This window comes from Amblyomma mixtum, chromosome 2 (genome assembly GCF_055824585.1).
Source record: "Amblyomma mixtum isolate Tamu chromosome 2, ASM5582458v1, whole genome shotgun sequence".
Taxonomy (NCBI): domain Eukaryota; kingdom Metazoa; phylum Arthropoda; class Arachnida; order Ixodida; family Ixodidae; genus Amblyomma; species Amblyomma mixtum.
The window spans coordinates 145,489,020-145,516,449 of record NC_143013.1 but is presented as its reverse complement, the minus strand read 5'-3'; the positions used below and the strand labels follow the sequence as shown (position 1 = coordinate 145,516,449).

Here is a 27,430-nt window from a genome sequence, read left to right as displayed (position 1 = left end):
TGCAAATGGACGCAGGTTGCATACTCTGCACTTTGGAAGTGCAGTAAAATTTATTCCTTTGAAGGTTGCATGCTTCGTCGAAAACTGCAGTCGTTTGCTCTTCCCGAAGCCTTTCTTAAAGTTTCGCCTGTGAGAAAAAATGGTAACATATAAGGAATTTGTTGCATGAAAGAAAATTTCACGTTTTATGATAGCTTGTCTACAAATTCAGACATGTCCAAACTTAGCTCGCTGGGAATTAAAAAAAAAAGAGGCTTGTCTTAGGTGTGTTGCGGCAGTTTTAAGAAAATTGATTGTTTAACAACAAGTGCAGCAGTGGTTCGTTGAAGTTTTTTATGGCACTGCAGCTTATGACTGCTTGGACTAAGTTAACCTATTCAGAGCCTATAAGAACGTCGTGGTTTCTAGGCAAGCACGACTTGTGGAATCGATCTCTTTTTGCTATAATAAACAGCACCTTATTTCCTAATTGACACCTCCTTAAACTACTATATCATCAGCACTATTCCTTTTCAAGGCAGCTCTGGGTTCGCTGCATTTACATTTCAGCTGAAATATTTTACACCACAGATACCGCTGCGGACAAGCGACGTCCCAACCAGAGAGTGGCCATTTCTGCCTGTAGAAGTTTTCCACCAGATAAATATTGTCTTTAAAACTCTCCGCCTTCTGTATTGACAGAAGAACGCCGTTACTTTGCTCCTTCATGCAGAAACAACTCGCTAATGTGAAGTAACTGAACTCGTCGGCCGCACAGGTTATACAGGTGAATTTTAACTCATGAAGTGCGTCGAAGGAACTTATTTTAACGCGTCTCATTTTCTAGGACAAAAGAGATGGATAAACCTTAAGTGGCAGTGCGTGGTCAAAATATTGTCACAATCTTTGTCCTGTTTTCTTTTTCTCTCTATAAACTCTTCTCGTATTTTAATGCATGAGACCACGCACTCCCAAGCAATGCGCTCTTTATCTCTAGCACAAATATTCCATCTGATGGGCCCGTTCCCGAAAAGACCTCTTTGGTTGTCTGATGTTGCAAAATAAGAAGCGAGGAAATGCATGCAACTTACTTCCACATGCAAAGCCACCATCGGATGTTCCCAAGCGTTGTCCACTCTGAAGTTCGCCTTGCCTTGAGCATCCACAGTGACCCTTCGCCCAGTGCAGCCGGCTCTAGTCTTACTGCCCGACACGACGTCGCAATACACTCCTTCCGGCAGCAACGTCGTCAGATTCACGTCTACGACACGGTCTTCGTTGTTGATGAGGATAAAAGTGGAGTTTCCGCGGCCAAAGGCGATTGCGTTGAATTTATTGTCCCACCACTTAGTCACTGGCTTATCTCCGGCCACTTTACGCAGATGAACAAGGTTGGAAATTTGCGGCCACCTGTGTGAAAGAGAGTAAGAAAAAAACCTGTTGATACAAAATAAAGGAGGCGCTAGCTTGGGGTGGAAGTTGTACTCAATAGCTTCGCGTTATTCGGGTTTTATTTATTGCATAATTTCTGGAGATATTTCGCTTCGCTTATTTCACATCTGGTATCCAGGACAAAAATCATAACTTGGTCAATACTCAGAAGCATGCAGTATCTACTGCCACTCTAATGAATTATTCTGCTATGACCCTCCCAGCCTCTTTTATGTGGAAAAATCTTAAGCCGCTGCAAATAGCAGCGTAAGCTTTATCAACCATTCTTGCCATTCAACATATGGATAATTTCGTCGTATTTGCGGCATGCGATCAGGGAGGGAGGAAATGCTAGCAGAGGCCCACGCCATATGGGCTGCGCGACCATTAGTAGTTAGCTGAAGGAGGGCAGAAAGCTGGGCAAGTTCGTAAACATTCATGTTGGGTTTCGAAGCGCGACAAGACGGACAAAGCGCGACAAGTGTGTGTTTTTTCCTTTCGTCTCCGTCTTGTCGCGCTTTGAAACCCATCATGAGTAGTTAGCTGCCTCCGCAAGGACCACTGGGATTCTTCGGTTCATCGCGAAGCGGTGTCCTCTGCAACACCGGCGAGTCTGCCGGTGCCCAGGCACGAAGCGAGTTCATGTGCCCGCCTACAACTACGGCGCAATTGGTTTGTGCGCGAGTGCCCCTAGACGACGAGCACACAAGCCAAGCAGCAATAAAGGAGTTCTCACTTCTCAATTTAAATACTCTGAGGCAGTGGCCACTCCTAAATTTTTTCCTTTCTTCATGGCCGTGGCGTAGGAAAAAGGGACGTGCCATATCGGAAAACTGGTCGGACAGACGGAAATGGTAACATTCAAGAAAAACAAATAGTGGAAGGTATAGAGTAAAGCGTGTGTAAAGATATGCACATGATACACGCTTATCACGCGGTATCATCAAAACATACGGCTGGATATAAAGTCGGTAATGTTTGGAACAATTCTCCCGCGGTTCCTCTCTTAGTGCGCCCCTTAAAACAAGCTCGCACGTCAGTACGAGTGAGATGTAGGAAGGCTCATTATCTGTGATCTACCCTAAGAGTCTTCTCATCCGAAAAAAGTGACCAACGCGTTACATGAGCAGAGGCCACCAACCTGTGCTCGCAGACCCATCCGTTGCCGCACGTCTCGTTGGGATACCTCAGCACGGGCTTGATGCGCCAGGCCTCGTCGCTGGGCGGGCCTATCCAAGCGTTCCGGTCCTCACCTCCCACGATGTCGCGGGGCCAGCGGTAGCTGCTCATCACGCGGGGCAGCCCGTAAGGCCAGGCTAGCATAAAGGCGACGGCCATCTTGTAGAGACGTGGCTCGAAGAAAGTCAGGATGTCCTCCCCGCCGGCTCCGTGGCCCCGCTGGTTGTCGTGGTTGTCTACAAATGCCAAAGCCTCGTCGCTCGGCAAGAAACCCCAAGGCTCCCCATAGTTGCGCAGGTGCTTGAGCAGCATTAGGGGGCGCTTGCGGAATATGGCTCCTAAAAACCGAAAGGAAAGAATTGATAGAGGCACAATAAATTCATCGCTCACGCCGTCAGGAGCACGCGTCCTAAGATTTAGTCCGCAAAATGCACACAATATGAACACCACAAATATCCTGTCAAAATTCATCTCCGAAAGTTACAATTAGAATGAATATTTAACCTTTAAATAAGCCTTAATAAATCGCTAGTGCAGTGCATGATTCCATGTGTCAGTACACTAGGAGCGATACAGTTTCAATAATTACAACCCTCCACAATGCATTGCGCATACCTGTAGCGCCAGGAACAGCTTCTCTCGATGTTGCGTGGCTCATTTTTCGCTAGAAACCAAAAAGCCAAAGGCCGTACGATCAAGAAGGAAGGTAAGCCTTGCAACTGACACCTTTTTGGAAAAAAAAACTCTCGTTGACTGCGCAGGTAAGTTTATAAGCTGAACGAAAACAAAGTTCTGTTCCTGGTTTGCAAAGGTTTTGTTGATATGTCTCTATAGGGCGCACATTTTGTTTGTATGGCTCCAACGGAATTTCAAAATTTACCACGTCAGCCTAACGCAGACTAAGCTAACAACTGAATTTTTAACAAGCCGCCATGGACTCCCATTCGCTTCAGTGAGAGTGTGAGATAGAAAGGACTTTGTTAGGCGGCAGCATTAAGTGCCAAGGCCATCCTGCACTAGTGTCATCAAAGACGACTCGTCTGTCAGCTTGTCCGAGTGCTAGCCAGGACCGCCAGAGAGGGTTTTGGGTGTGTGCCTCATCAGTGGAACTTATTCAACATTTAATGTTGCTAAGGTGGAGGAATTGCCAACAGAATCCACAAGGCTTATCAGGCCTGTAGCTTGCAACAACCTGAACCTAAACTTCAGAGGTATGGATAGTAAGGAATTGATCGCCAACAGAGCAGGAGAAACAGGAATGTTCCAGATTAGGGCAGCTTTCGGGGAAATTAGGTGATTAGCGAAGGAGAGGAGGAGGCACAGGAAAGAACGGGCAGTGTGGAGGCGTGAGTTGATGTGGATGCACCGAAGAATGCGTAGCTAGGGTGATGTGCATGGTTTGCCAGGAGCAGGAAGTGTACGAAGAGATTCTCGAACTTGTCATAGTGAAGATTTTTTTCATTAATGTAATGAGGGGATGGTTGCCACGTTACTTGATGAGGCCACGGGCTCCCAGGCCCCAGCTGTGGTAGCAGGCGGGTGAGGCAATGCACCATCTAATCCCCTTGGATCTGACTGTGACCAGGAATCCACTGGATTGTGACAGTGTGGGGGCGAAATTTGGTGAGAACCTCTTCTAGGTAGTTTCTGTACTGTGTACGAATGGGATCCACCTGAATTCAGGGTATAGGTTGCGTTACATCTGGGCATATCATATATGTCATGCGTATGACGATGGCTGCGCCTCCTGTTGGCTAGCCTACGAAGCGCGAGTTGGCCGTGTCTGCCGGTTTTCAAGAACGTTTCAGCGCTTTTTCGCAATGCGCTTGTGTTTTGATGTTTTGGAACGCTCTCCTTTCGATGTAAGTGCGCTTTTAAAGAAAAAATGCTGCTGCGAGAAGCAGAGCCGGGGCATTAGGAGCCAAACTGAGAGTGGCTCACTGCATATCCATGCTTCTCACAAGGAGTTGGCTGTATCGCGAAGCAGACGACTGCTGAAAAGAATGCACCACACAAGGCCGAGTACCTGCGCCTATCGTGGCACTCACTGACTGTCTCTCAACATTTAAGTTACACCGAAATGCAGCCTGTCACTTTAAAAATATCGATGGATGCTTTCCACTATGCACATGTTGATAATCTGCTAGGCCTGCTGCGTTGTTCACTGCCACGGCCACTCGAGAACCAGTGGCTGCGCAGTTTCACTTGCATTTGTGAGCGCTGTACTCTTTCTCGCCACGTTACGCTGCTTGTGAATGCTTTGTAGGATGACTGTACGGTGGTCCAAAAAACTTTAACTTCGGAGCTATGGTGCTTGCAGCCGTCGTACGTTGTCATGCTGCCCCGTAAGTACTTTAAGCGCCATGCTCAGTTTCACGAACATTACACAGCTTCGTTTGGTTTGTTGGGCTTGAGCAGACAACGGAAGGGAAAAGAGGTGCTCGTTATGACGTACATCACCTACGTCAACAGCGACCGAAGCGAAGGAGCATTGGGGATGTTTTTTTTCTTTTTCTGTGTCCTGCTTTCGGCGGTACTTACGTATAGTGTAAGCGAACTCTGAAAGTGTTCACCAGCGCCACTCTACGTCCACTAGTAGCGTCCACTAGTACGTCCACTAGTAGCGCGAGGGCCACGTAGGAACGTGGTCGAACGGTGAGGGCTGAACCTGTGTCCTCTTGTGCTGCTTATGGCATGAAGGCTACAGATTCGAGGCCCTCGCTTAACTATTAGGCATACAGGTGAAGGAAAACGGGATGCTCGTCATGAGATGCATGACTAAAGCCACTGAAACCAAGGAACATAGGGAATATTTTTGTTTTTCAATTTGTGGTGTAATTAATAAGAGATTATTAAAGTGAATGTTCACTCACTTAAAGATAATATAAATGCTTCGACTACCTGACTTGTCAACTGTTCGCTGTGCTTAATAAGAGAAGTGCGCTCGGTAAAAAAAAAACAATGCTTACGCTTGTAGAGAAAATCTCAAAATTGTAGCCTGAAAAAGCTACAGTAAAAGTTAGCATATTTTCACTGCGCGAAACGACGCCCGAAGAATATCATTGCGCGATGCCCTTTTGTGCTACTTCAACTTGTTGACTTATCTGGGCGACTGTCTTATCTACACTTGCACTCACGATATCGGCAATGAATGCACAGTTCCCAGCTTGCAAGCAACAAATCGAATGAAATGCTTGTTGTTGGTCACCCTTCATGCTGCCTCCTTGTGTCATGCCATATTGCCAACTACTTCCCCATAGAGACTGTCAGACTAACGTTCAGCCAAATGTGCCTCACTCTTCACGTATCGGTGAGCCACGTGTTTCCGTGGCTGACACTGCTTATGTTTCCCCCACTGTAATGCCGCTTGGCGCTGTGGGTAAATAAATAAATAAATGAACAAATAAATATAAAGAAATAAAAATAAATGAATGAATGAATAAATAAATAAAATTCGTACGTTAGCCTCTGCGCAGGCAAGACAACTGTGAACTTTCTTTATTTGTAATGCTGGAGAAACTTTTTTTTTTGGCGATGTCATCGCGGAATTTATACACTTGAGATTCTCAACCCCCCTACTCAATTCTAGAAGTGTGTGATGAGAGGCTAGTTGGTAAGCCATTCTGAAGACATAAAACTACGCAGGAGACAGGACACAGAAAAGATGCAGACAGGACGAGCGTAGAGCGTACTACGCTCGTCCTGTCTGCATCTTTCTGTGTCCTGTTTCCTGCGTAGTTTTATGTCTTCAGAACACCCTACTGACTGCCGCTTTATTTTCAGCACTGGCAGTCTCATCTAAGAACATAGCAGGTAGACGAAGATAGTAATGTCATCATGAATTCAAATCGTGCACTCAAGAATTGCGTGCCTGTAAGTCACACAAAAGTCAACAAAAAAAACACATGACTCATGAATAATAAACACTAATAAAATCATTACAAGTCTACGAGTAGGTGTAGCATCACAATGAAAACAACAACATAACAGCAAACCGGAATGAGAATAAACACCGTCACGAAGAAACAACAATCCACTGAAGTATTGAGAGGCGCCTTAATATATAAACATGAACGCGTAATAGATTACTTGATAAGAGGGGTGAAAGGCTAGAGCACAAAACTATAGATACAGAGAGACAGATCTACGAAGGATAGAACACGAGGCGAGGCGATCACGTGCGTGACCGCAAAAAAAAGAAAGAAAACTTATGAACAAAATGACCACAAAATCATCATACACACATTGGGCCCGCAATTTTCGGCACGATCACATGTATCACTGACGAAATATCAACTCTGCCTTGGCGCTGTACCTGCGCGACGACTGCATGACGACTGAAAAATTTCTTGCTTCTGCTCATTTGCCGCAGGCTGTGTGAAATGCCTGTTGTGCAGCCTTGGCGGCGCTAAGTGAGCTTCCAAGTATTTTCATTGCCAATACAAATGTTAAGATTTTGAAGCGCCACTGCTGCATACAGTCGCAGTACACCTTTCTGTACACCTTACGTCTTAGCTAGATTCTACTTCTGCGTTTTCAACCAGTGCTTCCTTGTCAGCCCCATAAAAATCGCATGGAGCGTGTTAGTCACCGGAAATTCACCTGTGCAAATTGAAGACATGGCAGACGGTACGAGGGCTGTCCGTCTAGTATATGTTTGGATGTATGTCTTACCAGCCGAAGCTGAATACTGAATTATTTTCACGTCTGGAACTGTATAATATCTCTAAATAACTGGCACTGCTTTAGCGCGGAGAGGAGGTCAAGGGCTCTGAAATTAAAGCTACCAGTTCTTCCCCGAAGAGGAAGAATCTCTGTCGAGTTTTGGGATGTCTTTTATTGAGACGTATCCCTTTGGATAAAGTTGCAGCATGTTGCGACGTATACAAAACACAGCACTGAAAGATGTGCATAAAAAGCAAACCTAGCGTTGCGCCGTAAAGGAATTCGGTTATCCTTCCCAAGCCCTGGTACTCCCAGCGGGTCACCGCTTCTCCGTTGTCCATGTCGATAACCTCCTGATATATGAATGGACGAGTTCGCTGAGGAAAGAATTCGGTGCTGAGGTCGTCCAGCTTAGCGAAGATCACCTCCAGGTCTTCGGGCCACATATGCTTGGCGGCGTCTATGCGGAACCCGGCCACCCCAAATCGGATGAGGCGGTTCAAGAATTCCAGCATCATTCCTTGAACGCGTGGTTTGCTCTGGTCTAGGTCCAGCAGTCCGACGAGCTCGCAGTTGCGCACCTACGACAGCAAATGCTTGATTAGTGGTCTTTATACGACTATCTTTAGAGACCAGGCTAAAACGGCACACTAGCCTAGTACAGCCCCTTACCGAAGATCAGCTCCAGCGTATGATGTTTCCAATGCTCAAAGATAACAGATGCATTACCAAACAAGCCAGCGAAGTAAATTTGGATATCGCAGTTGCAGGTCAGGGCAGAACTTTTCCCAAAGAGAAGTAATGTCTGGCATGTATATTGAGGTCCCGTAGCTGCTTGCACGGACATTGCGAAAACGTGTGCAGCTTCGGGCTCAGAACAAAATTACACCACCGGAGTAAACTAACACGACGAAGCATTCAGATTTCTTAATAGTACGCACACGGAAAGACATTCTTTTATGGTTGTGGCAAATATAATTCACGTAATCAAAAACAGCGCCAAATAGAAAATCTACGCTAAAAAGACGTGCGTCGTTTTGGCACCTTTACGTGGCCAGAGTTTACCCGCCATCATTAGGCGACGGAGCGGTATTTTCGCGCAACTGATGAACGATACCTGTTGCTTCTTACAGGTACCGTTTGACATCTTCTGCTGCGTGCATAACAATTAGGCACGATGCCGGGACCCATTAAATTTTCGCAGGGAGAGAAAACACTACCGTGTCCAAGCGCCGAGCTGTCAGCTCACCTGCGTGGCGTTTTTGTAGTCCTCAATGCTGCCTGAAGCCGTGCCACAAGTTGCGTTTGTATGGAAGTCTTCGGGACCGTACGGAACTCCGGGATACATGCGATCTCTGTAGTCGTAGGCCGTCCCCGCCGTTCCTGTTTCATTGGCATGTAATCCAGTCATGTGGTTCAAAACGACGTCCACGTAGACCCTGGGAAAAATGGAGTGTTTGGCGCGACTTATACGTCACTGATGCCTTTAGCGTAAACGAAGCCGTTCAGTACAGCATGATTGTAATACTGTAATATGGGAACTGCCTGGAACAGATAGAGTTAGTTCTCGCTTCCTTCTGCTCTTTGAATTAAACAATAAACGCACGACGGCGTAACAAACTTTTTTTGCTGATCAAAAACTTTTATAAGTCGTTTGCCTATCAGTCGAATTCAGACTCATGGCCGATGAGAAGGAACTTAGAAAGCCCTGTATTAGGGTCGATAGTTGCCTTGACAAGCAATCATTCTGCTCTTGTGGCTACTCTTACAAACGTGGAGAGGCCCGACAGGACCGCGAGAACAGTAAAGTTGTTGTGGTTTTGCAACTGGCTTCCATGTATTAAAAATACATTTAGGTCATGCACATCGGTCAAGCAACTGGGTCATTTTGTGACCACAGCTGTGACCTAGTGGTTTGAGCATACATCTTGCTTGCACAGGTGCGAGGTTCGATCTCCACTGTCGGAGGGCACCCACCGGTGATACAATGGATGAAAGCTTTCGCCTGGCCCGGTGCTCTGCTTCTCTGGGATGAAATGCTTGGAAGTGGGTCTGACTTCACCGTGTACAAGGAAAGTACCGCATAACGAAACTCTATAACGAAAGTATGGCGTTCTTTGGTCGAAGCTAACCATGAGATATTAAAATAATTATAACATAACAGTGATTACCAGCGGGGGCATTCAAACATTCCGAGAGACTATTGAATTTACAATAAAAATTCAAGTTACGTTTTGTAAGCAAAACAGAGCTTTGTCTTATTACTTCTGAAAAACTTGACTTCGTCAGTTATCACCTTTTAATGTTCGGCACAGAACCAACCTTTGGGATGAGTATGAAGGAGTTTTAGTGCTTGGCAAGCCAAAGCGATTCTTTTTTTTAATGTTTACATAATGTTGAAAATAACGCATATAAAGATATGGAGAAAGTTCTAGTTTGTATCAATCTTTTGGTCAATAATTTATCGGCGCAAATTTGTCCGAATCGATCACTAGTTATATCCTCGGCACATCAAGCTTTCCGTGTAACTATAGGCAAAGATTAAGAATAAACTGGAGCGGCAGTAAGGTGACACGACTTGAAACGTGTCGTTTAGTAAACGAATTATTTAAATTCAGTAATAGTTTTTATGTTTTGCCGTGAGCGCAGAACTTCAATTGTACAGCGTCACAGACGATGTCTGAATTTCATTTTCCTTTTTAATGAATGTTACGGACTCGTTTTTATCGCTTTTAAATGAAAGGCTGCGGAATACAAAAAAAGACCTCAGGTCACCACGCGCTCAGGCGCCGGGATGATAGTTCTCTGAACTCAGCACCGGATGGGTGAATGCCATTGTTGCTCAGAAAACTGAAGCGGCGAAAGTGACAACAAGAGTAGAACGACGAGGGCACTGGCAATTAATTCGAAATTTAGGGCAGTGTCTGTTCACGTGCAGCGAAGAGAAAGCTGGAGGCGACAGTTTTCAGTATGTTTTTAAAGACGAAACACAACTGCAGCAGCCTTTCTTTGGCGTTGGCCGGAACATCCTCTGGCACGGCTGCGTTCGGATCTTCACCTCGCTCTTGTGGTCCAAGAGATTCCTTCGGCAGAAAATGCAATAAATACCTAAAAACCAGTTTTACATCTGAAGTTTAGTGCTTGTAGCGCTCCTTGGGCCTCAAAGTAAAAGGCTGAAAGGCTGAGGCGTGGGTTCATTGATCACAGCGCTGTTCAATATCCAAGTCAGGGACTTCTACCGAAAGTTGATTGTTTATTAAAATTTCAGCACTTGCTACACAGCACAGCATGTCTTGCCACCACTAATATTTAAGATCTAGATATCTTAATTTCCACCCTTACGCACCCGTAGGCTTTTGCGCCCGTAAAATGCTCAGCTGACAAAAAATCCCTTTGCTGATTCTATTTTGTTTGCTTTATCAAGAAAACTTAAAATTCTCGTGAACCAAACTTGGAATGTTTCAGTAAAAATGTCAATTTTCCAGCTCCGCTAGGTGTCTCTTCATTCATGCTCATTGCCGATAGAATTTAGTGCTGAATTAAGCATAGACAGGTACCGCACATTGATTACCACACCGTTATTTTTGCCATTGGCATTGTCAGCGCCGAGGAAGATATTGGTTATTTTTCTTGTCTTTCTTTTTTTAACAGGACGGTCCCTTTTGTCATTAACCCTGCCCCGTGGCCCTAATAGCTGGGGAGATCGCTTTACGGGGCGGCCCGTCCAGATTCTTATTAAGTGCCTGTTTTTTTTTGTAAATGACTGCTACTATCTAAGTTACATTATGCAATGCACAGGAACGCTGCAGATCATCTACTATCACAGACACAACCGCCAGCGGAAGAATATCGCTGCCGGGTAACCTGGCGTTCGTGGCTTGAGAAGACCAGAGTGATAGAGCGATACGAAATATTTCTGCGGATTGTGCGGTGCTGGCTGCAGAGCTGTTAATACAGTTTATAAGATGAAAGTGCCAACAACTGTATCTTTCTAGTACTCACCTACGGGGCGCAAACTTGGAGGCTAACGAAAAGGCGTGAACGTAAACTGACGACTGCGCAGGGTGCTATGGAAAATAATATGACAGCTGAAACATCAAGAGACAGGAAGAAAGCGAGGTTGGTGAGGGAAGAAATAGGGATGAAATTGAAGTCGAAATAAACAAGACGGAATATGCATAAGCATGTAAACAAAGACAATAAAATCGATGGTCCTTAAGAGAAGCAGATAGAATTCCAAGAGAATATAAGCCTGCACGGGGCGGCGGAAAGTTAAGTGGGAGGATAAAATTAGGAAGTTCACGTAGATGAGGTGACTGCAGCGGGCACATGATAGGGTTAGTTGGGGAAGTACGAGAAAGACCTTGGTCCTGCGGAGGACGTAGTAAGGTTGAGGATGAATACAGTTTAAGCAAGCGAAGTATCTTGCAGCGGCATCCAGCGAATTAAAATTTTCACTCGGCATGCAAGCTGTCCCCTCTCCTAGCATATCGCCCGCAGACCTGGAGCCTTTGATGTTTTTATGCAGCAGCTCGCTAAGCACCGCACTAACGTAACAAATTAGTGCAAGAACACGTGCACGAAACCATATGCAGACAATCTAGATGACATTATTGGCGAGAATTGCTTTTCCGAGAAAGAAAATATCAAAGAAAACACCAAGACAGTAGCAACTTACTTTAGATCCATAAAGGCAAACTCACAGGAGCTTTGTTTCCTAACAAGTGAAGGAGCAGCGCCGAAAGGTGTTCGAGGCGGAGAGTGGAAAGAGCATCGCCCACGCAGCAACCACTTTTAAAGATAAGTACGCGTAGAAAAAAAAAAAAACTAGAGCTGTGGACGCCTGCTTACACAACCAGATTGTAGCTACACAACGACGCCTCATTACTGCGATAATAAAGTAGACATCTTTTCTGAAATGCGTTAAGGCTGCGTGTAGAGAGCGTTTTTCTTTCCTATTGGCAGCAATATATTGTGCTAATATCGAAATTTTACGCACTATACAGGCAAGGGTTTTAGTTCGACTCGAAGTTGCGAGCATTGCGATCTCCTTTGGGATATTGTTTTCCCTGAGCGCGTTTATGTGGTCCAGATTACGTTTTTTGTGGCCGTTTTCCGCGTTATGAATTAGTATATTTTTGCAGCGTGTTGTGCTCTTCGAGGAGACAAAGATCGCGCCACCTTCTGTTTGTCCGGTTTTAATTTGCTTGGCATGAAACGCGGAAGTTACGCGAATTCTTGCCGGAATGACTATAGTTTCCGAGCTGTATCACTGTTTCCGTCAAACTTGTACGTGCAGTTTCTTCAAATGGTGATCGGGGTGCTATAAAGTTCCGTCTCTAAGTTTTTCCTCTACTGTTTCCCACTGAAGCGTTATGCTGCTACAGCGGAAGACGCAGGAAAGGAAGCCGTGGGGAGTCCGCGCTTGCAGCAGTGCACGTCCTTCAGTCTATCAATTATGCCTCCAAAGCGCGAGCTGTTTTAGGCACCGTTTTGGTTTACAGTGAAAACCGGTCACTGCCATCTCATTAGCGATGACCTCTAGTAAGAAGTCCCCAGTATCTGACGGCGTAGTATGGAGTCGGCGCATGTTTTTGGTCTTGCGCTTTAAAGCAAAAAGGCACTGGGCTATTTGGTTTACAACTTCATGCTACACCCTGAGTATTAAATCACCAAGAGTGCGCATGCACCGTTTTCGTTACAGGGAGCTCCTCCGGGCTGTCCTTCAGTCAGCAGTCCCCAGGCGGAACTCGTAGTACGTCACAGTCAAGATCTCTTAATTCAGAGCCAAGGAAAGCTGGTGGTAATATATTAAAAAAGAAATAACAAGAGAAATATGAAACCAAGAAAAACGAAGACAAAAGCAAGAGAAATAAAATTACAATGTTTATAGCGAAACGAAAAAATAAATACGAGAACATAAAGCCGAATATGGAAGCAGCACCGCTTTTCTCTGCAAATTTTGTCTCGAGCAGTAATGGGCTTGCTTAGCCAATAGAATTCTTTTCAGACATGGGAGCAACCAACGGTCTGTGTACCGCGAATTTCGCAGTGTAGTGGAAGGCATGACTGTGAATCGACGGCTTCCCTACCTGTGAATTTGGCATGTTATCGCGTGAGAATAGCACGCTTGTGCACTCTGAATACCTCAGATTTCCCTGCGCAGCCTTCACTGCACGCCAGGTTGTACGAAGCTGCCAGCGCAAGACGACAGTTTTCACAGGTGGGGTGTTCTCAAGCAGTCGTGACAAAAGCCCATAGGTTTGGAAGCCTTCCCTTCACGTCAGCAGGTTCCACTCTCATGCCAACAAGCTGTTGGACGGCGCAATGTTTCTCTGGCTAGTGCGCTGACTTCTGTACTACCGAAAATGAATGTTTGAGGGAAACAGCAAAGGTTCCAGCATAAGTGAAAAGACTATAGCAACCTATGCTATTTTTGCGGCAAGATACATGCCATTTAACATCAAATGCTATTTTGATCTGAATGGGCGAGCACCAGGGGAACAATGAGGGAATCAGAGGGGCGAGCGTAGCCAAAGCAGCAACAAGGCTCATAATTAAAACTGCGCAAACCAGGTGACACAAAGTAAGAAGAGACAAAAACACGAGCGCAGAGACTTTCATCTTGTACGCTGTGCACTCATCCGGCAGGGAACTGCTGCACGCATCAGGTGCAGAACTGCAAGCTCTCAACGGCATTCACGCTCGGAAGTGCCGGAGAACTCTGGCAGAGTGAATCCGTATAAACAACGCAATATTCGCAGGGTTTGCGGACCCTTGAACATGAGAGAATACCGCGGATTTCATTGGCGATTTTCTCATCAGTGCTGCCACTATTCCTCGCAGGAAAAACGTTGGTAGCATTCGTGGGGAATAATCTATGAGTCTAGGGTAACGTCCTGTTTGGTTTGCTGTTTCTCTTTTTTTCCTTTCAGACAAAAAAAAAAGAGGAGTTAGACAAATAGTTAGTTCAGTGGATAATGGAAGGGACAGTTCAATGACAGGAAAGGAAGAGATTTCTTTGCGACATTTTCCGCTAGCATGCTGGTAGTTGGAGTTGTGATAGCAAACTGTAGCGTTAAGCGGAGATGACGATGCAAAGAGGGAACTTATGAGAAGGATGGATGCCTAAGCTGGAAACTAAGGAGTTTCTCCAAAGTTTTATGGTCCAAGGCCACGTAAAAAACATTTGGAAGTGGATTTTTTGGAAGGACTTTTAACTCCACTCGCGGTCCTGATATATACACGTTCACCCAGGGCCGTAACCCAGTGAGGTAACCGTTTCTGTTCATGACATGTTGCTGGAGAGCACAGAAGCTGTTCGCCGTTAACCCATCTAATCGGTTGGTTTGGTCGCCGCTGTGGCTCAGTGGTTATGGTGCTCGGCTGCTGACCCAAAAGACACGGGTTCGATCCCGGCCGCGGCGGTTGAATTTCTTTGGAGGAGAAATTCTAGAGGCCCGTGTACTGTGCGATGCCACCGGATGTTAAAGAACCCCAGGTGGTCGAAATTTCTGGAGCCCTCCACTACGGCATCTCTCATAACCTTAGTCGATTTGCGACGTTAAACCCCATAAACCAACCAATCATCTAATCGCTGGGGTGAGAGCCAATCAGAGACTGAACTACCTCTCAGACCTTCTCCACCCGAATAAAATTGTGAGAGTGGGGATACAAGAAGATCCAAAAAGGAAAGGGAACGCACTGTTCCCATTTAACCAGTGATTCCTCCCTATATAATAATAGAAAGTATACTTTTTCCTTTGTTCTGAAGTTTTTCTTTCCGCGCATATTGCCCATGAGATATTTGTAACGAGTACAATCAACCACATAATTCGTCTACTGCGGAAACTCACTGCTCCATTTAGTGTCTGATTTACCAGCACGCGGGGGATTGAGGGCGCATATGCGCTGCTTGAGAGAGGCAGAGGTTGTTGAGTGTGTAGTAGGAGTACAGAGAGGTGTCCCGTGCACCGTGCGAATACATCATAAGTATGGGCTCGGGGCAGGAGTGACATGCAGTATGAATAGACTGGGCAATGTGCCGTGCTTTTCTGGGGCGCTTAGGTACCTAAAGGTAATCTGTGCAGAAATTAAATAGGCGGTGCGAAGCGTCTGCACGTAGACCTCAAATTGCATCGAAATTTGGTTCTGATTCCAGAGCAAGGTACTCTTGATCATGTGAGCTTGGCGGCCATTAAGTGACTGTGTTCAGAGCAAAGAAAAACAGTAGAACTTTCTGAAGTGGCAAGCGTGTTATCGATGTTCTGTACGCAACTACCCTGCGGTCGAGAAAGAGCTGCTGGATATGCAGAGGATAGCGACTATTGCTTCCTCTCTGTTTTTATGTGGTCTTCCCAAAGAATTCTTTCGAAATTGATCTGTTTCTGCGCATAATGTCATTTACCGCTCCTGATTCGACCATGAAAACCACCTCTGTAATAAATAATTTACAGTGCGCTCAACTGTACCAGAATAAATGTTAGGAACACGTGAATACTTCTTAAAACTCGGCATAGATATTAAAATGAAACTCTCACCTCACACCCGCTTGGTTGCAACGGCGGACCATGTCGCGGAACTGCGTTTCGTTTCCACTCCTGGTCACGATCTTGTAGCTTACAGGCTGATAACGCTCGTACCAAGGACGTTTCACAGTCTCTTCGAAGACGATGGCGTTTTCATTAACCGGCGATGTCTTCGCGGCACGTGGGATAATGGGAAAATGAAAGTCACGATTGGGAACAAAGTGAATTTGAAAAAAGAACAGTTGCAAGTTATACGGCAAATTTCGCTTGTAGAAGCTGTTGGAGTTCAAAAGGCTTGAGTAAGTTATTGTCGTAGAAATAAACAATGCGAGTTTTAATATCATTTTTCGGCATTAGGAAAAGTTTCAGCGTTGTTATTTGTCAATGAAAATATTACCATATTCACGTCAGTACACTAAAGGAAATGCAACTCAGTAAATATATTTCCTTGTATTATGTGCTCATTATAATATGCGTTTGTATTTCTATAATACAAAATGTAATGTATGTAATAACATACGTTAGTAATGTTATTATGTTAACAAATATTTTTAATAGTTCAGTATTTCGTAAATAGACGAAATCCTTCTTGAAAAACCGATGCAGGCGTTGCGTGTTCTTGCTTTTAAATAATTTTACTTTAAATATTTTCGGCGTTACGGAAAGCTCTTACTTTTTGGAGTAATGACAAAAAGTTTGTTTTTCTCAGAAAGTTTTCCTTGAATAATTAATATGCATGAGAACGAACGAAAGCATACGCTTATAACGATACACATTTAAAAATAAGAGAGAAACTGTTTTAGAAAAAAAACCGGACAGTACCAAACCTTAGTGCACAGGACTGCAGTACTTCAAAGAGATGTACTACGTATATTACCACAGAAAAAATGGCAAAAATGTCTGACGTTGGGTTTATGAATTATGGTTAGGGCCGCCGCCGGGCTCAGTGCTTATGGCGCTCGGCTGCTGACCCGAGAGACAGGGGTTCAATCTCGTCCGCGGCGGTCACATTTCGATGCAGGCGTAATTCTAGAGGCCCGTGTCCTGTCCGGTGTCAGCGCACGCTAAAGAACCCCAGGTGGTCGAAATTTCCGGAGCCCTTCACTACGGGGTCCCTCATAGTCTGAGTTGTTTTGGGACGTTAAACCCCCGTAAACGATAAACCAATGACTGAAGTGGACAAAATGTTTCAAAATCAAGGGATCATCAAGTCGACATAAAAATGAAGGTTTATATGGAAAAGTGTTTGGCCCTAAACAAAACTCCTTTGCTCCGGCAAGCTCACAAACCGTAAAACGGGGCAGTTCTTTGCAATGGTGAGACGCGCAGCGGTGCGATTACCGAGAAGGGCGTAGCAGTGCTGTAGCGCGTTATTCTGGAAAGATAAAACCGAGCTGAAAGATAGCATGACAACACCGGGGATGCAGTTGTCGGAGCCTTACGGTGCTTACACATATGAGCAAGCAGTCAACAAGCGTGTCTGTAAAAGCGACATATCTTTTTTATTCCTTGAGTTCCGGAAAACAATATATGATGTGCGTGTCACTTAAGACATGCAAATGTTAACACAGATCCTGTTTTCTTTATTCTGGAGAGAGCACAGAAATATTGATTGCTCCTGTGAGCTTTTCGACGCCACTGCATACCACCATCCAGAGATACGTGTTTTTCTTGCAAAATATCACTCTTTTTGAGCTAGCGGGCGTGAATTCTTTCCTCATTGCTTGCGGTGCAGGAAAATAAGCAGCGTGATATTGCTGACATCCCAAACTTTAACACAAGGTATGAACAGAATGGCCAGAGATCTGCAGTGAAGATCCATGATGTTAGCAGTCGATTTTCTTTGGCGGTTTCTGGGGATCTTGATCGTCCGAATTCAAATGTAGCCATCTGGCATAATTCTCAAACACACTCCTACTACTTGTATCATCTATAAATTATCGCAAGACGCAAAAAAGTCGAGACTCTGGCACCGTTTGCACGAATCTAGGGCTTTCAAGGTGACCTCCTATGCTCGCTGAGATAAGTTGTGCACCGCACCTTCGAGCTTGCATCCAAATTCGCTGCCTCTTGCAAAATACCTATTTCCGTGAAAAACAAAATTTGGCTCTTTAGACTGTATAACTCTTGGTTGAAGAAGTCACCAAGTGCGTTGACAGCTCTGAAATAACACGCGAGGCCTGTATTTATTATAATAGTTAAATTAAACCTGAATGACCAGTGTAAACGTTAGTTACACCGCTAGGCAAAATTCAGTCGATCGACATTCCTTAAAGATTGCGCGCTGAAGTTAAGCTTGTAAATTTTGAGATTTACCGCCCCAAAGCGACACATTGATTTTGAGGAACGCAGTAGTGCAGGACTCATGATTAATTTAGACCATGTGGGGTTCTTTAACGTCCGCTGACACCGCACAGCACACAGACGTTTTTGTATTTTGCCTCCATCGTGGCCTTATGTTCAGTTGGCATACGCCAAAGCAACTGAGCCAGCAAAGCGGGTCGCTGAAGTAAAATAAAACTCGGATTGTGGTACTGCCGTTTGTATCTTCCTGGCAGCGGTATAGCTTAGTTTCTTTGTTGATGTCTAGCTGGGCTCATCAGTGAAGAAACGACGGATTGTGCTTTGTGCTGTGAACGCGTGCGTTATGTGCGGATATCTCACGTATTCAACAAGTTCCTAATACATAGCAAAGGAAGCTGTACGGAATGGTAATAAGTAAAAAGCAGCGTACTTTGAAGTCCTGCCATGTATACGACGTGATTTGTAGGTGAACACTGCGCAATGATACTTTCCTGACAGAAAAGATGTTATGTTTTGTTTTTATAACAAAGCATGCATTTAAAACTAGGTTTCCTTTGAGTTCGTCTATTTTTCTCAAGAGCTAACTAGAACCAAAGATAAACACGACGCCGAAACCTAATATTGGGAAGCCACAAAAAAACAGCGCGGAGGACTTGAAGCCACCGACGCACGTCAGCTGCACCAGGAAGCCATGCCTGCATGTTTTAATGACCAGCGTACATGAAGATGACATAAGCAGCAAAGAAACCAGAATACTCAGTGAATCTCGTGATGGAATTGATCGGCTCAGAACTTGTCGCCAAACACTGGACAAGAGCTAATGGCTCTTCCAGTTGCTATGAATTAGTTCATACACAGGCACCGTGCTGTTTGCTGTAACTTTCAGCTGATTTTCATTCCCGCCCCCTCAATAAATAAAATAAACACGCTTATAGGTGCAGTTTCCTTTCGTTAAAATTTAAGCAGCGCTAACTTTTAGGACGAATACACCGAGGACATGACAGGACGGGCGCTGTCTAGGTGTCTAGGGCGCTGTGTAGGTGCAGCGTCAGATGTCAGCGCTCCTCATCAAATATGGGCGAAAAGGTTGAATGCGTCTTCTTTCAACGCCACTCCTCGTTCTCTTACCCACCAAAAAAAAAAAGAACTACACTAACCCTTAAAAATTTCCTTGAAAAAGCTGAAAAGCTGCCGGTATAAAAATAGCATGTGTACGTGTGTTTCTGTTTCAAGTATACCCATCCTTACATCAGCTCACTGCACAAGTCACACGTATGTCAACAACCCGAGGAAGCGCTTAGCATAGACTCCAATCGTAGTTTTTGTCTACGTTGACAATACGCCTCATATGTTTCAGACCTGCGCAGTGTGCCCTTCTGGTGCAAAGCGGAATCACATTTCAATTTTTGCTATAAATTACACTCGAAACGCTAGCCTGGCTTATAAAACTGACATCGGCATGATTTACACTTGCCTGCACAGCGCCATAGCCGCGGGGGCCCAGGAACACCTCGCATTCATCGGCGATGTCATCAAATCGCCACTCGAAGAGGTGGACCACCACACTTCGTCCAGCATTCATGTTGGGGTTCTTAGAACTGGTGACTCCGGTGATGAAGGCCAGAAAGCTGGCCGCAAGCCAGGCAAGTCTCAACGACCCCATGGCTCGAACCAAGCTTTATTGCAAAGCGCGCCGCTAAAATAAGAAAAAAAAAACTTTAGTGGTGCCGAAACGTTAGCTTCACTGCAGATTTTACGATCAGTTGTATGCCAAGAGCAAAGTAAGAAAATTGCCCGCAAAGTAGGATTTATTCTGCGCACACTGTTCAAATAAAAGCTGTCACAATATTTTAGCATTCGAGAATGAAGGGCTCAGCCCATGGGGAAGTACTGCTTCACCACATTAACAGTGGTCCCTTATACATTATCTTTATTAATGTGTGCACACAACTAGCCAGACAACCGCGGAATTGAATGCGTTGAAAAAACACGACAGAGCACCGACAAGGGAAGAACAGGAGACCAACCAACAGCACGTATAGAGGTGAGTACGCTTGCCTAGAGCACTCGACAAGAAGAAACAAGGTTCTAGAACAAGAAGAAACAATCTCATCATTCTGACTTCTATCATCTGCACATTCTAAATCACCTTCACCACTATCGCTGTCAAGTATGTGGCCTCTACTTGACATGCACACAAGTATTGATATTATCCACATTCCACTCCGTCACCGCACTAGCTCGTACGCAAATTCATACGGCGCATTCAAACAGCCACACGCCACATTCGTAGGCAAATTCATACGCCATTGCTACGACATTTCAATAGAGCAAGAGCTCAGTGATTAAAGCACGCCAAGTTGCAAGTAATGGCTCATACCTCTAGCGGGTAAACAGCTCCAAGAACTTAGAAAGAAAGTGCACTTTTTACAAAATTTGAGAAAGAGGCACGAGACAATATTTTATACAGAAGCAACGTTTTTATTCTATAGAAATTGATCATCTCTTCAATTCAAAACACTAACACCAACCAATGGTTCTCTTCCCGCTTGTGTTCGAACCGTGAAAAAGGGCATTCATATTATGTACGCCGTCCATCGTTGTCAAACGGAAAGCGGAGCAGTGGAAAGGGGGGGGGGGGGCTTTTGGCTTTTAATGTTCTTAATTAGGACGAACCTGAGGATTCTCCGCCAGGTATATAGAACTATTCGTTTTTTTTGGTAAGTACCCCAACCTACTAGGAAATGAAAGAACATGCAGTAGCTGGCATAATACTTATGATGCCCGAATATAACCTAAGCTGAATAATTAAGACCGCTCTGTGAAAATGAGTAAAACGACACGAACAAACATGCCATTTCTTTCGCAGTTAGTGTCCATGTGTACGCTTTCATAAGCAAGCATTTGGATGCTTGGCCTCCACGCTAATTTAGGCACGCTTGACGGCTTTTGCCTGCACTGGGCTTTGCTTTGCTATCAATGCAATCACTTCGCAAGATGGAAAGAATTGCGTATCTGGCGCCCGAATATGAAACATATTTTCTCATTGGAGCCTCGCGAACGTTTTGACTAGCAGTTTATTCCCCATCGATAAAAAGAAAACGACCCGCTCCTTCAACATCAAAGCTGTCAGATATCTATGCTCCTTTCCAGTAAAGTACCCAAAGAACACTGAGCAAGGGGGCCATATGAGATGTCTTCTGATAGAGTTGCCTTGTTGTTAGTGGTGAACTCGGAGCGCCAAAGCAAATGTCAAGGTTCTCAAGATTTCTTAGTCATTTATAATTTGCATTCATTACACATTTGAAAAGGAAATGTGAAAAAAAACGTAGTGTTCACTTTTGTAGCCCCTGCACAGTTTTAACATGGAGCAGGGGAAGAAATGAACAGAAACAGTACAGCTCACTCTAGCAAAGTTATAAATTTAAGGCAACACTAATCGGGTGTTTCACCTAAGATGTTCTGCAATCTTTAAAATTAGGCTTTTTAGGTGAAAATAGTTTTTTTTTTCGGCATAGCATTGACACCGCTGTAACCATCTCAATAGAGCCAAATGCCCTAACTAGTAGGCTGCTTGGCTAATACTAGGTAGTTAGTTTTTAAGTATTCCTGTTTGTCTCCCTTATATATTTATTTATTTATTTATTTATTTACAATACTGCTGGTCTTATTGCAAGACCGTAGCAGGGGCAATTAGTACAGTGCAAAAAACAAATATAAACATATTATTCAAAGGCAGCAAACATGGCATCAAAACAAAGGTAGGGAAAAGTGAATTGGCCATAGCAAAAGGATATACAGAACAGATCTTCGACAATGGTAGGCACAATTTCAAAATGCACTCAAAATCGCATACATGACAAGTTAGAAGGGGTTGTCTTCTTGCCTAGATTTGCAGTCACGGTTGCTGCATCGCCACTGTGCATTACGACAAATGCTCTATCTGTGACACGAATGATGATAAGGATTGAGTGCAGGTGATGGCACGATCCAAGCGATTCCATTCACTAATGGAGAGAGGGAAAAAGGAATGCCTAAACGTGTCATTATGGCACATATACTCGGTTAGTGTGTTCGTATGTTTGTGCCGTGAAGGTGGCGATTGTGAGTACGTCACGTATTTTTTCACATCTATCCTGTACTGTTCGTGTAATAATTGAAACAAAAATTTTAAGCGCGCTTGTTTTGCTCTTGCGGATAATGTTTGGAGACCGGATGAAGCTGCAAGCAATGTTGGGGAATCTGTGCGCTTGTATTTATTGTGAATTATTCGTAGGGCTTTGCGTTGTATAGCCTCAAGTTTTGTGATGTTAGTTATTGATTGGGGGAACCAGACTGTGTTCGCGTATTCTAAGACTGGCCTTACAAGGGTTTTGTAGGCAAGGAGTTTAGAAGATACTGGTGCGGACCGCAAGCGTCTCCTGATAAAGAGAAGTTTCCGTAAAGCAGTAGACGTGATGTTAGCAATGTGAGAGTCCCACCTCAGGTCAGAAGACAGCGTAATACCTAGATATTTATGGTGTTTAGTTTTCGCTAGTGGAACGCCGTTTACAGAGTAAGAAAAGCAAAACGGGAATTTTTTTCTTGTTACTGTCATACAAACGGATTTTTTAGTGTTTATTGTCATTTGCCACGTGTTACACCATTCTGTTATTTTTTTTAGAGAACTGTTTAACGACAGATGGTCTTCGCGGTTGTTAATAGTTTTGTAAAGAATGCAGTCATCTGCGAAGAGCTTAATGTTGCAATCAATGTCATTAGTTATGTCATTGATGAAGAGCAGAAATAACAATGGACCAAGGACTGATCCCTGAGGAACGCCCGACGTTACTGGAACTGTTTTGGATGAAACATACTCAAAAACCACAAACTGAGACCGATTTGACAAAAAATCTTCTAACCAAGATAGTAAGTCGCCTTCCCCGATAACAGTTTTTAGTTTTCCTAGCAACTTATTGTGTGATACAGAGTCGAATGCCTTTGAAAAATCGAGCAATATTATGTCTGTCTGGCTACAGTTATTAATATTAAGTGCTAGATCGTGTACAACCTCTGTTAGTTGAGTAACGGTTGATAACCCGCGTCGGAATCCATGCTGATGGGGTGTCAATATACTATTGCGCTCCAGGAATGCGGTTATGTGCTTCGAAATTATGTGTTCCAAAATTTTACATGATGTACTTGTAAGAGAGATTGGCCTATAGTTTGAGGGTGAGGTAGTGTCCCCTGATTTATGAATAGGTATGATCTTTGCCGTTTTCCAGTCTCTGGGCAGCCTTGATGATGAAATAGACTTGCGAAAGATAATACCAAGGTACTTGCTACACCATTCGGCATATCTTTTTAAAAACTCATTTGGAATATCATCCGGACCTGTTGATTTTTTTGGATCTAGGTTCAGCAGAAGATTGAAAATCCCGTCATCGGTAATTCTGAGAGGTTCAATATTTAGCAGGGGCAAATTGCAGGAGTCGGGGATGATGCCGTTATCTTTAGTAAAGACTGAAAAGAAGAAATCGTTGTACATATTAGCAGTATTGGCCTTATCTTCTACAGAGAGACCGGACTGCACCGTTTTATGGCCACGAAAATGGCTCCAAAACCTGTGTGGATTATTTCTCAAAAAACTTGGGAAAGTTACGTTGAAGTAGTAGTCTTTCGCTTGTTTCGTGACCTGTTTGAGCTTTTTAACGGCACTGCTTAATTTAGATTTCCTCAAATGACTACCACCTTTGGTATTGATAGCTTTGCGTAACCTCTTTACATGACGCTGCGCGTGAATGACGTCTCTAGTGATCCAAGGGTTATTTTTAGCGATGCGTTTGATCTTGAGCGGGACAAAGTTAGTCATACAGTACTGTACAGCGCGTTTAAAGATAAGCCATGTAGTGTCTATGTTTGTAGATCTATCTGATGCGCTCTCGGCAAAGCTGTCGAATTCATGGGCGAGATAAGTTAGGATAGCTGCGTCGTCTGCCTTTGCAAAGTTTTTTATGGTGGTGGTTGGACAGTGGCATGTCATGGTGCATTGTAGCGGTAATTCACAAACTGGGATTTTATGGTCTGAGATGCCTTCGATGACGTGGGTTGCAACACGATGGACGGGGAAATGTTCACTGATTAAAATCAAGTCAAGAATGTTTTTTGTTGAGCCTTGTACGCGTGTAGGATCGAGAACTATTTGATGGAGGTTAAAGTTTATCATCAAATTAATTACAGCGTCGGAGATAATTGAAGTGTGATGCATGGTAGTCCAGTCGACATCTGGTAGGTTAAAATCGCCCATTAGAATGATTCGCGAGTTACAACAGTATTGCTGGAGGAAATCTTGAATTACCGATATGCATTCGTGTCCAGAAGAAGGGCTCCTGTAGAAGCTGCCAATTATAATGTTAGTGTTGTTGCAAATAACTTTGCAGAAAACAGCTTCAGCGCCGGTTACTTCAGGAAGCATGACAAATGGGATGCGTTTTTGTATCATAAGTGCCACGCCACCACCGCGGGAGGCGCGATCCTTTCTGACAAGTTCGTAGTTCGGTGGAGCAATTTCATCGTCGCTGACATCTTGGGAGAGCCAGGTTTCAGTAATCGCAACTATATCTGGTTCGTGCTCAAGCAGAACAGTCTCTAGGGATTCGACTTTATTTATAACGCTTCTCGCATTGATATTGATAACCGTTAATTCTTTGACCGTGCTCCCCGTCGAGTCATTGGTGGGCTTAGATCGGTAGAGTTTTTTTCCAGAGGTGGTTGTTTGGTCTTCCCATCATGTTCCTTCAGAGGTACTCGATTATTCTTCTCATAGTCCCAGACATATGCACGGCCGTTGATGAATAACTTGTCGAAGGCCAAGGACACCTTTTCTTTTCTTTCGCGTTCTTCTTTCGCGCTCGCCCAAAGATTTTTCCTGATTTCACGAATTCTGGGGGAAAAATCTTCGCCAATACAGAATCTTGTGTCCTTTAGCCTCCGACCGTTCTTCAATATAGCTGTCTTCTGTCTCAAATCTAATAGTTTAAAGATAACCGGGCGGATCTTGTTGCTCTCTGGTCGTCCTAATCTATGAATTCGTTCGATGGCGACCTGGTCAAGACCCAGAGTATCTTGAATAATTTTTGTGTTAACAGCCTGCTCTAGAGTTTCGCTGTTCTCTTCATCCTCCTCTTCTAAGCCATACACTATTAGATTCGATCTTCTGCTCCGGTTTTCCAAATCGTCAATCCGTCTTTCTAGTGTATCAATAATTTTAGTCATGCGGGAAACTTCATTCTGGCAAGACGTAATCTTGGTTTCTAACACTGACAATGCATCCAGTTTCTTATCTATTTCTGTGAGTCGTTTTTCTTTTATGTCTTTTATGTCGCAAGCAATGTCCTTTAGTTGTTTTGCAATCTGCGCAAGTTCAGGGCCAGGGTTAGTTTCCACATCACCTCCTAAAAGCAACAATTTTCCAAGAAACACTGCAGTATCGTGCACTATACTCTGAAGCTGCAGGCACGGCAGCACTAGTAGAAAGCGGTCATCTGAACGGTAACAATTTCCAAATTCTTTTCTTACCTGCACAATGAAGGCAAAATGATTATTCCACCGCATGCCGGTAGTGCCGCCGTGCCCAGTGACATCGTGATGTTCGGGGAGGCAGTATATACTGTTGATCTGCGGTGGCGCTGGTAGCGATCTGTGCGTGCAGTGGTCCGCGCATGTGCCCGGTGACGATCGGTGTAGCCAGTTAACATCCAGATGCGGTGTCAGCGCGTCTCCCACGTGGAACTTGGCGGTGGTGATTCCGCGATCGAAGGCATTTTCCTCGGGCAAGTGGCTGATGCTGGCGCTGGTCGGAGGCAGCGCTCCGATGACCATCTGCACAATGAAGGCAAAATGATTATTCCACCGCATGCCGGTAGTGCCGCCGTGCCCAGTGACATCGTGATGTTCGGGGAGGCAGTATATACTGTTGATCTGCGGTGGCGCTGGTAGCGATCTGTGCGTGCAGTGGTCCGCGCATGTGCCCGGTGACGATCGGTGTAGCCAGTTAACATCCAGATGCGGTGTCAGCGCGTCTCCCACGTGGAACTTGGCGGTGGTGATTCCGCGATCGAAGGCATTTTCCTCGGGCAAGTGGCTGATGCTGGCGCTGATCGGAGGCAGCGCTCCGATGACCATCTGCACAATGAAGGCAAAATGATTATTCCACCGCATGCCGGTAGTGCCGCCGTGCCCAGTGACCTATATTGAGAGGCGCGTAGCTCTCCGTAAGGAATACCATCACAGTTTTTATAATTTCGAAAACGCAGCTATTATTGTCGCTCTGATCCAACAAATTTTAGTTATTTCGACGAGTTACGCGAGCTGGTAGGGTTGCTTTGTATGCACGCTTTCCGAAACGCATGTACTTTGCCGAGATATAGAAAATACATTTGGAAGTATTTCTCCAAAATGCTGAAGGACTCTAGAATTCTTCAGGCTAAATATTGTATAAAGCTACCTTTCGTCATTTGGATCGAAACTAGAATTTTACACATGAAATCACTGTATCTTCCGCCGCAGTTAAAAAAAATCAAGCGCCAGTTCCTGAGCTGGTCTGCATTAGAGAGCTTTTAAAAAATTAAACTGGAATGCGCTGCAGAAGACAGAGTGTTCTGCCTCAAATCGAACGGAAATCGATGCGCATATCATTGGATTCTTTTTCCTGCGTACACATGTACAATTCTGGAAGTTAGCTGCAAGCTCTTCAGCTCGCTTTACAAGCGGTACCAATCCGCTTTTTTGGGTGTTGTGTTATAGCGTGCGCTTTAGGTGGAATGAAAATACTCGTGGAGGACTGACGTGTCGCGAAGTAGAAGCCGCTGCAAGAGTCTAGTGGCAACCCCTTCAGTAAGGGCACCGGCAGCTGTACAATTCGACAACAGCAAAGCTTCGCGAAAACAAAATATTGAGCAACACTAACCTTTCTTTACGCGATGTACTGCTGATACCGAGCGTCGCCGGATTTATGCTGGCCGACGATCTACCGTTGTGCAGCTTGAAATGCAACCGCTGCCGGACTCACCGGGCTTCCTAATGAACGTTGCCTTCAGGACGAGATGGGAGGGTGAGCTGGCACGTCAACTTGTAGCTAGCTCCAAGTCGACGCAAGCACGGCCACTGCGATGCAAAGCAAAGATAGAAGCCTCCGCTGAAGGCGCGGTTTGTATCGTGGAACCATCGTGGGCTGACTGTGTCGAACCACTGCCGTCGCAGAAAGTGAAATACACCCAGCTCACAGTCGCGTCCCACGCGTTTTCCAGTCCCAGACCTAGGCCAGTTTCTCAACGGAACCCGATGCACGTGCCAGCTGATATAGG

The 27,430-nt window shown here is 44.8% G+C and overlaps 2 protein-coding genes across 2 annotated transcripts; both read right to left on the bottom strand.

Annotated features, from left to right (window-relative positions):
• Nucleotides 1-27,430, bottom strand: LOC149361159 (alpha-amylase-like). Its single transcript, XM_089572598.1, has 9 exons — nt 27,350-27,430; nt 27,034-27,230; nt 19,561-19,782; nt 15,795-15,952; nt 8,504-8,693; nt 7,514-7,835; nt 2,552-2,927; nt 1,071-1,389; nt 1-127 (listed from the first exon to the last, which is right to left on the bottom strand). The coding sequence occupies exons 3-9, from the start codon at nt 19,747-19,749 to the stop codon at nt 116-118; spliced, it is 1,566 nt and encodes a 521-aa protein (XP_089428724.1). The 5' UTR covers nt 19,750-19,782; nt 27,034-27,230; nt 27,350-27,430; the 3' UTR covers nt 1-115.
• Nucleotides 24,630-26,247, bottom strand: LOC149361160 (uncharacterized). The gene has a single exon (XM_089572597.1). It carries the CDS (start codon nt 25,980-25,982, stop codon nt 24,765-24,767), a length of 1,218 nt encoding a protein of 405 aa, XP_089428723.1. The 5' UTR covers nt 25,983-26,247; the 3' UTR covers nt 24,630-24,764.

Excerpts from the sequence above, each read along its gene's own strand:
- LOC149361159 (XM_089572598.1), bottom strand. The coding sequence starts at position 19,749 with ATGGGGTCGTTGAGACTTGCCTGGCTTGCGGCCAGCTTTCTGGCCTTC. Across the intron at positions 8,694-15,794 it reads TGCAACCAAGCGGGTGTGAG|GGTCTACGTGGACGTCGTTT; the intron begins GTGAGAGTTTCA and ends CATTTTTCCCAG. Across the intron at positions 2,928-7,513 it reads CCTTTACGGCGCAACGCTAG|GAGCCATATTCCGCAAGCGC; the intron begins GTTTGCTTTTTA and ends TTCGGTTTTTAG.
- LOC149361160 (XM_089572597.1), bottom strand. The coding sequence starts at position 25,982 with ATGCGGTGGAATAATCATTTTGCCTTCATTGTGCAGATGGTCATCGGA.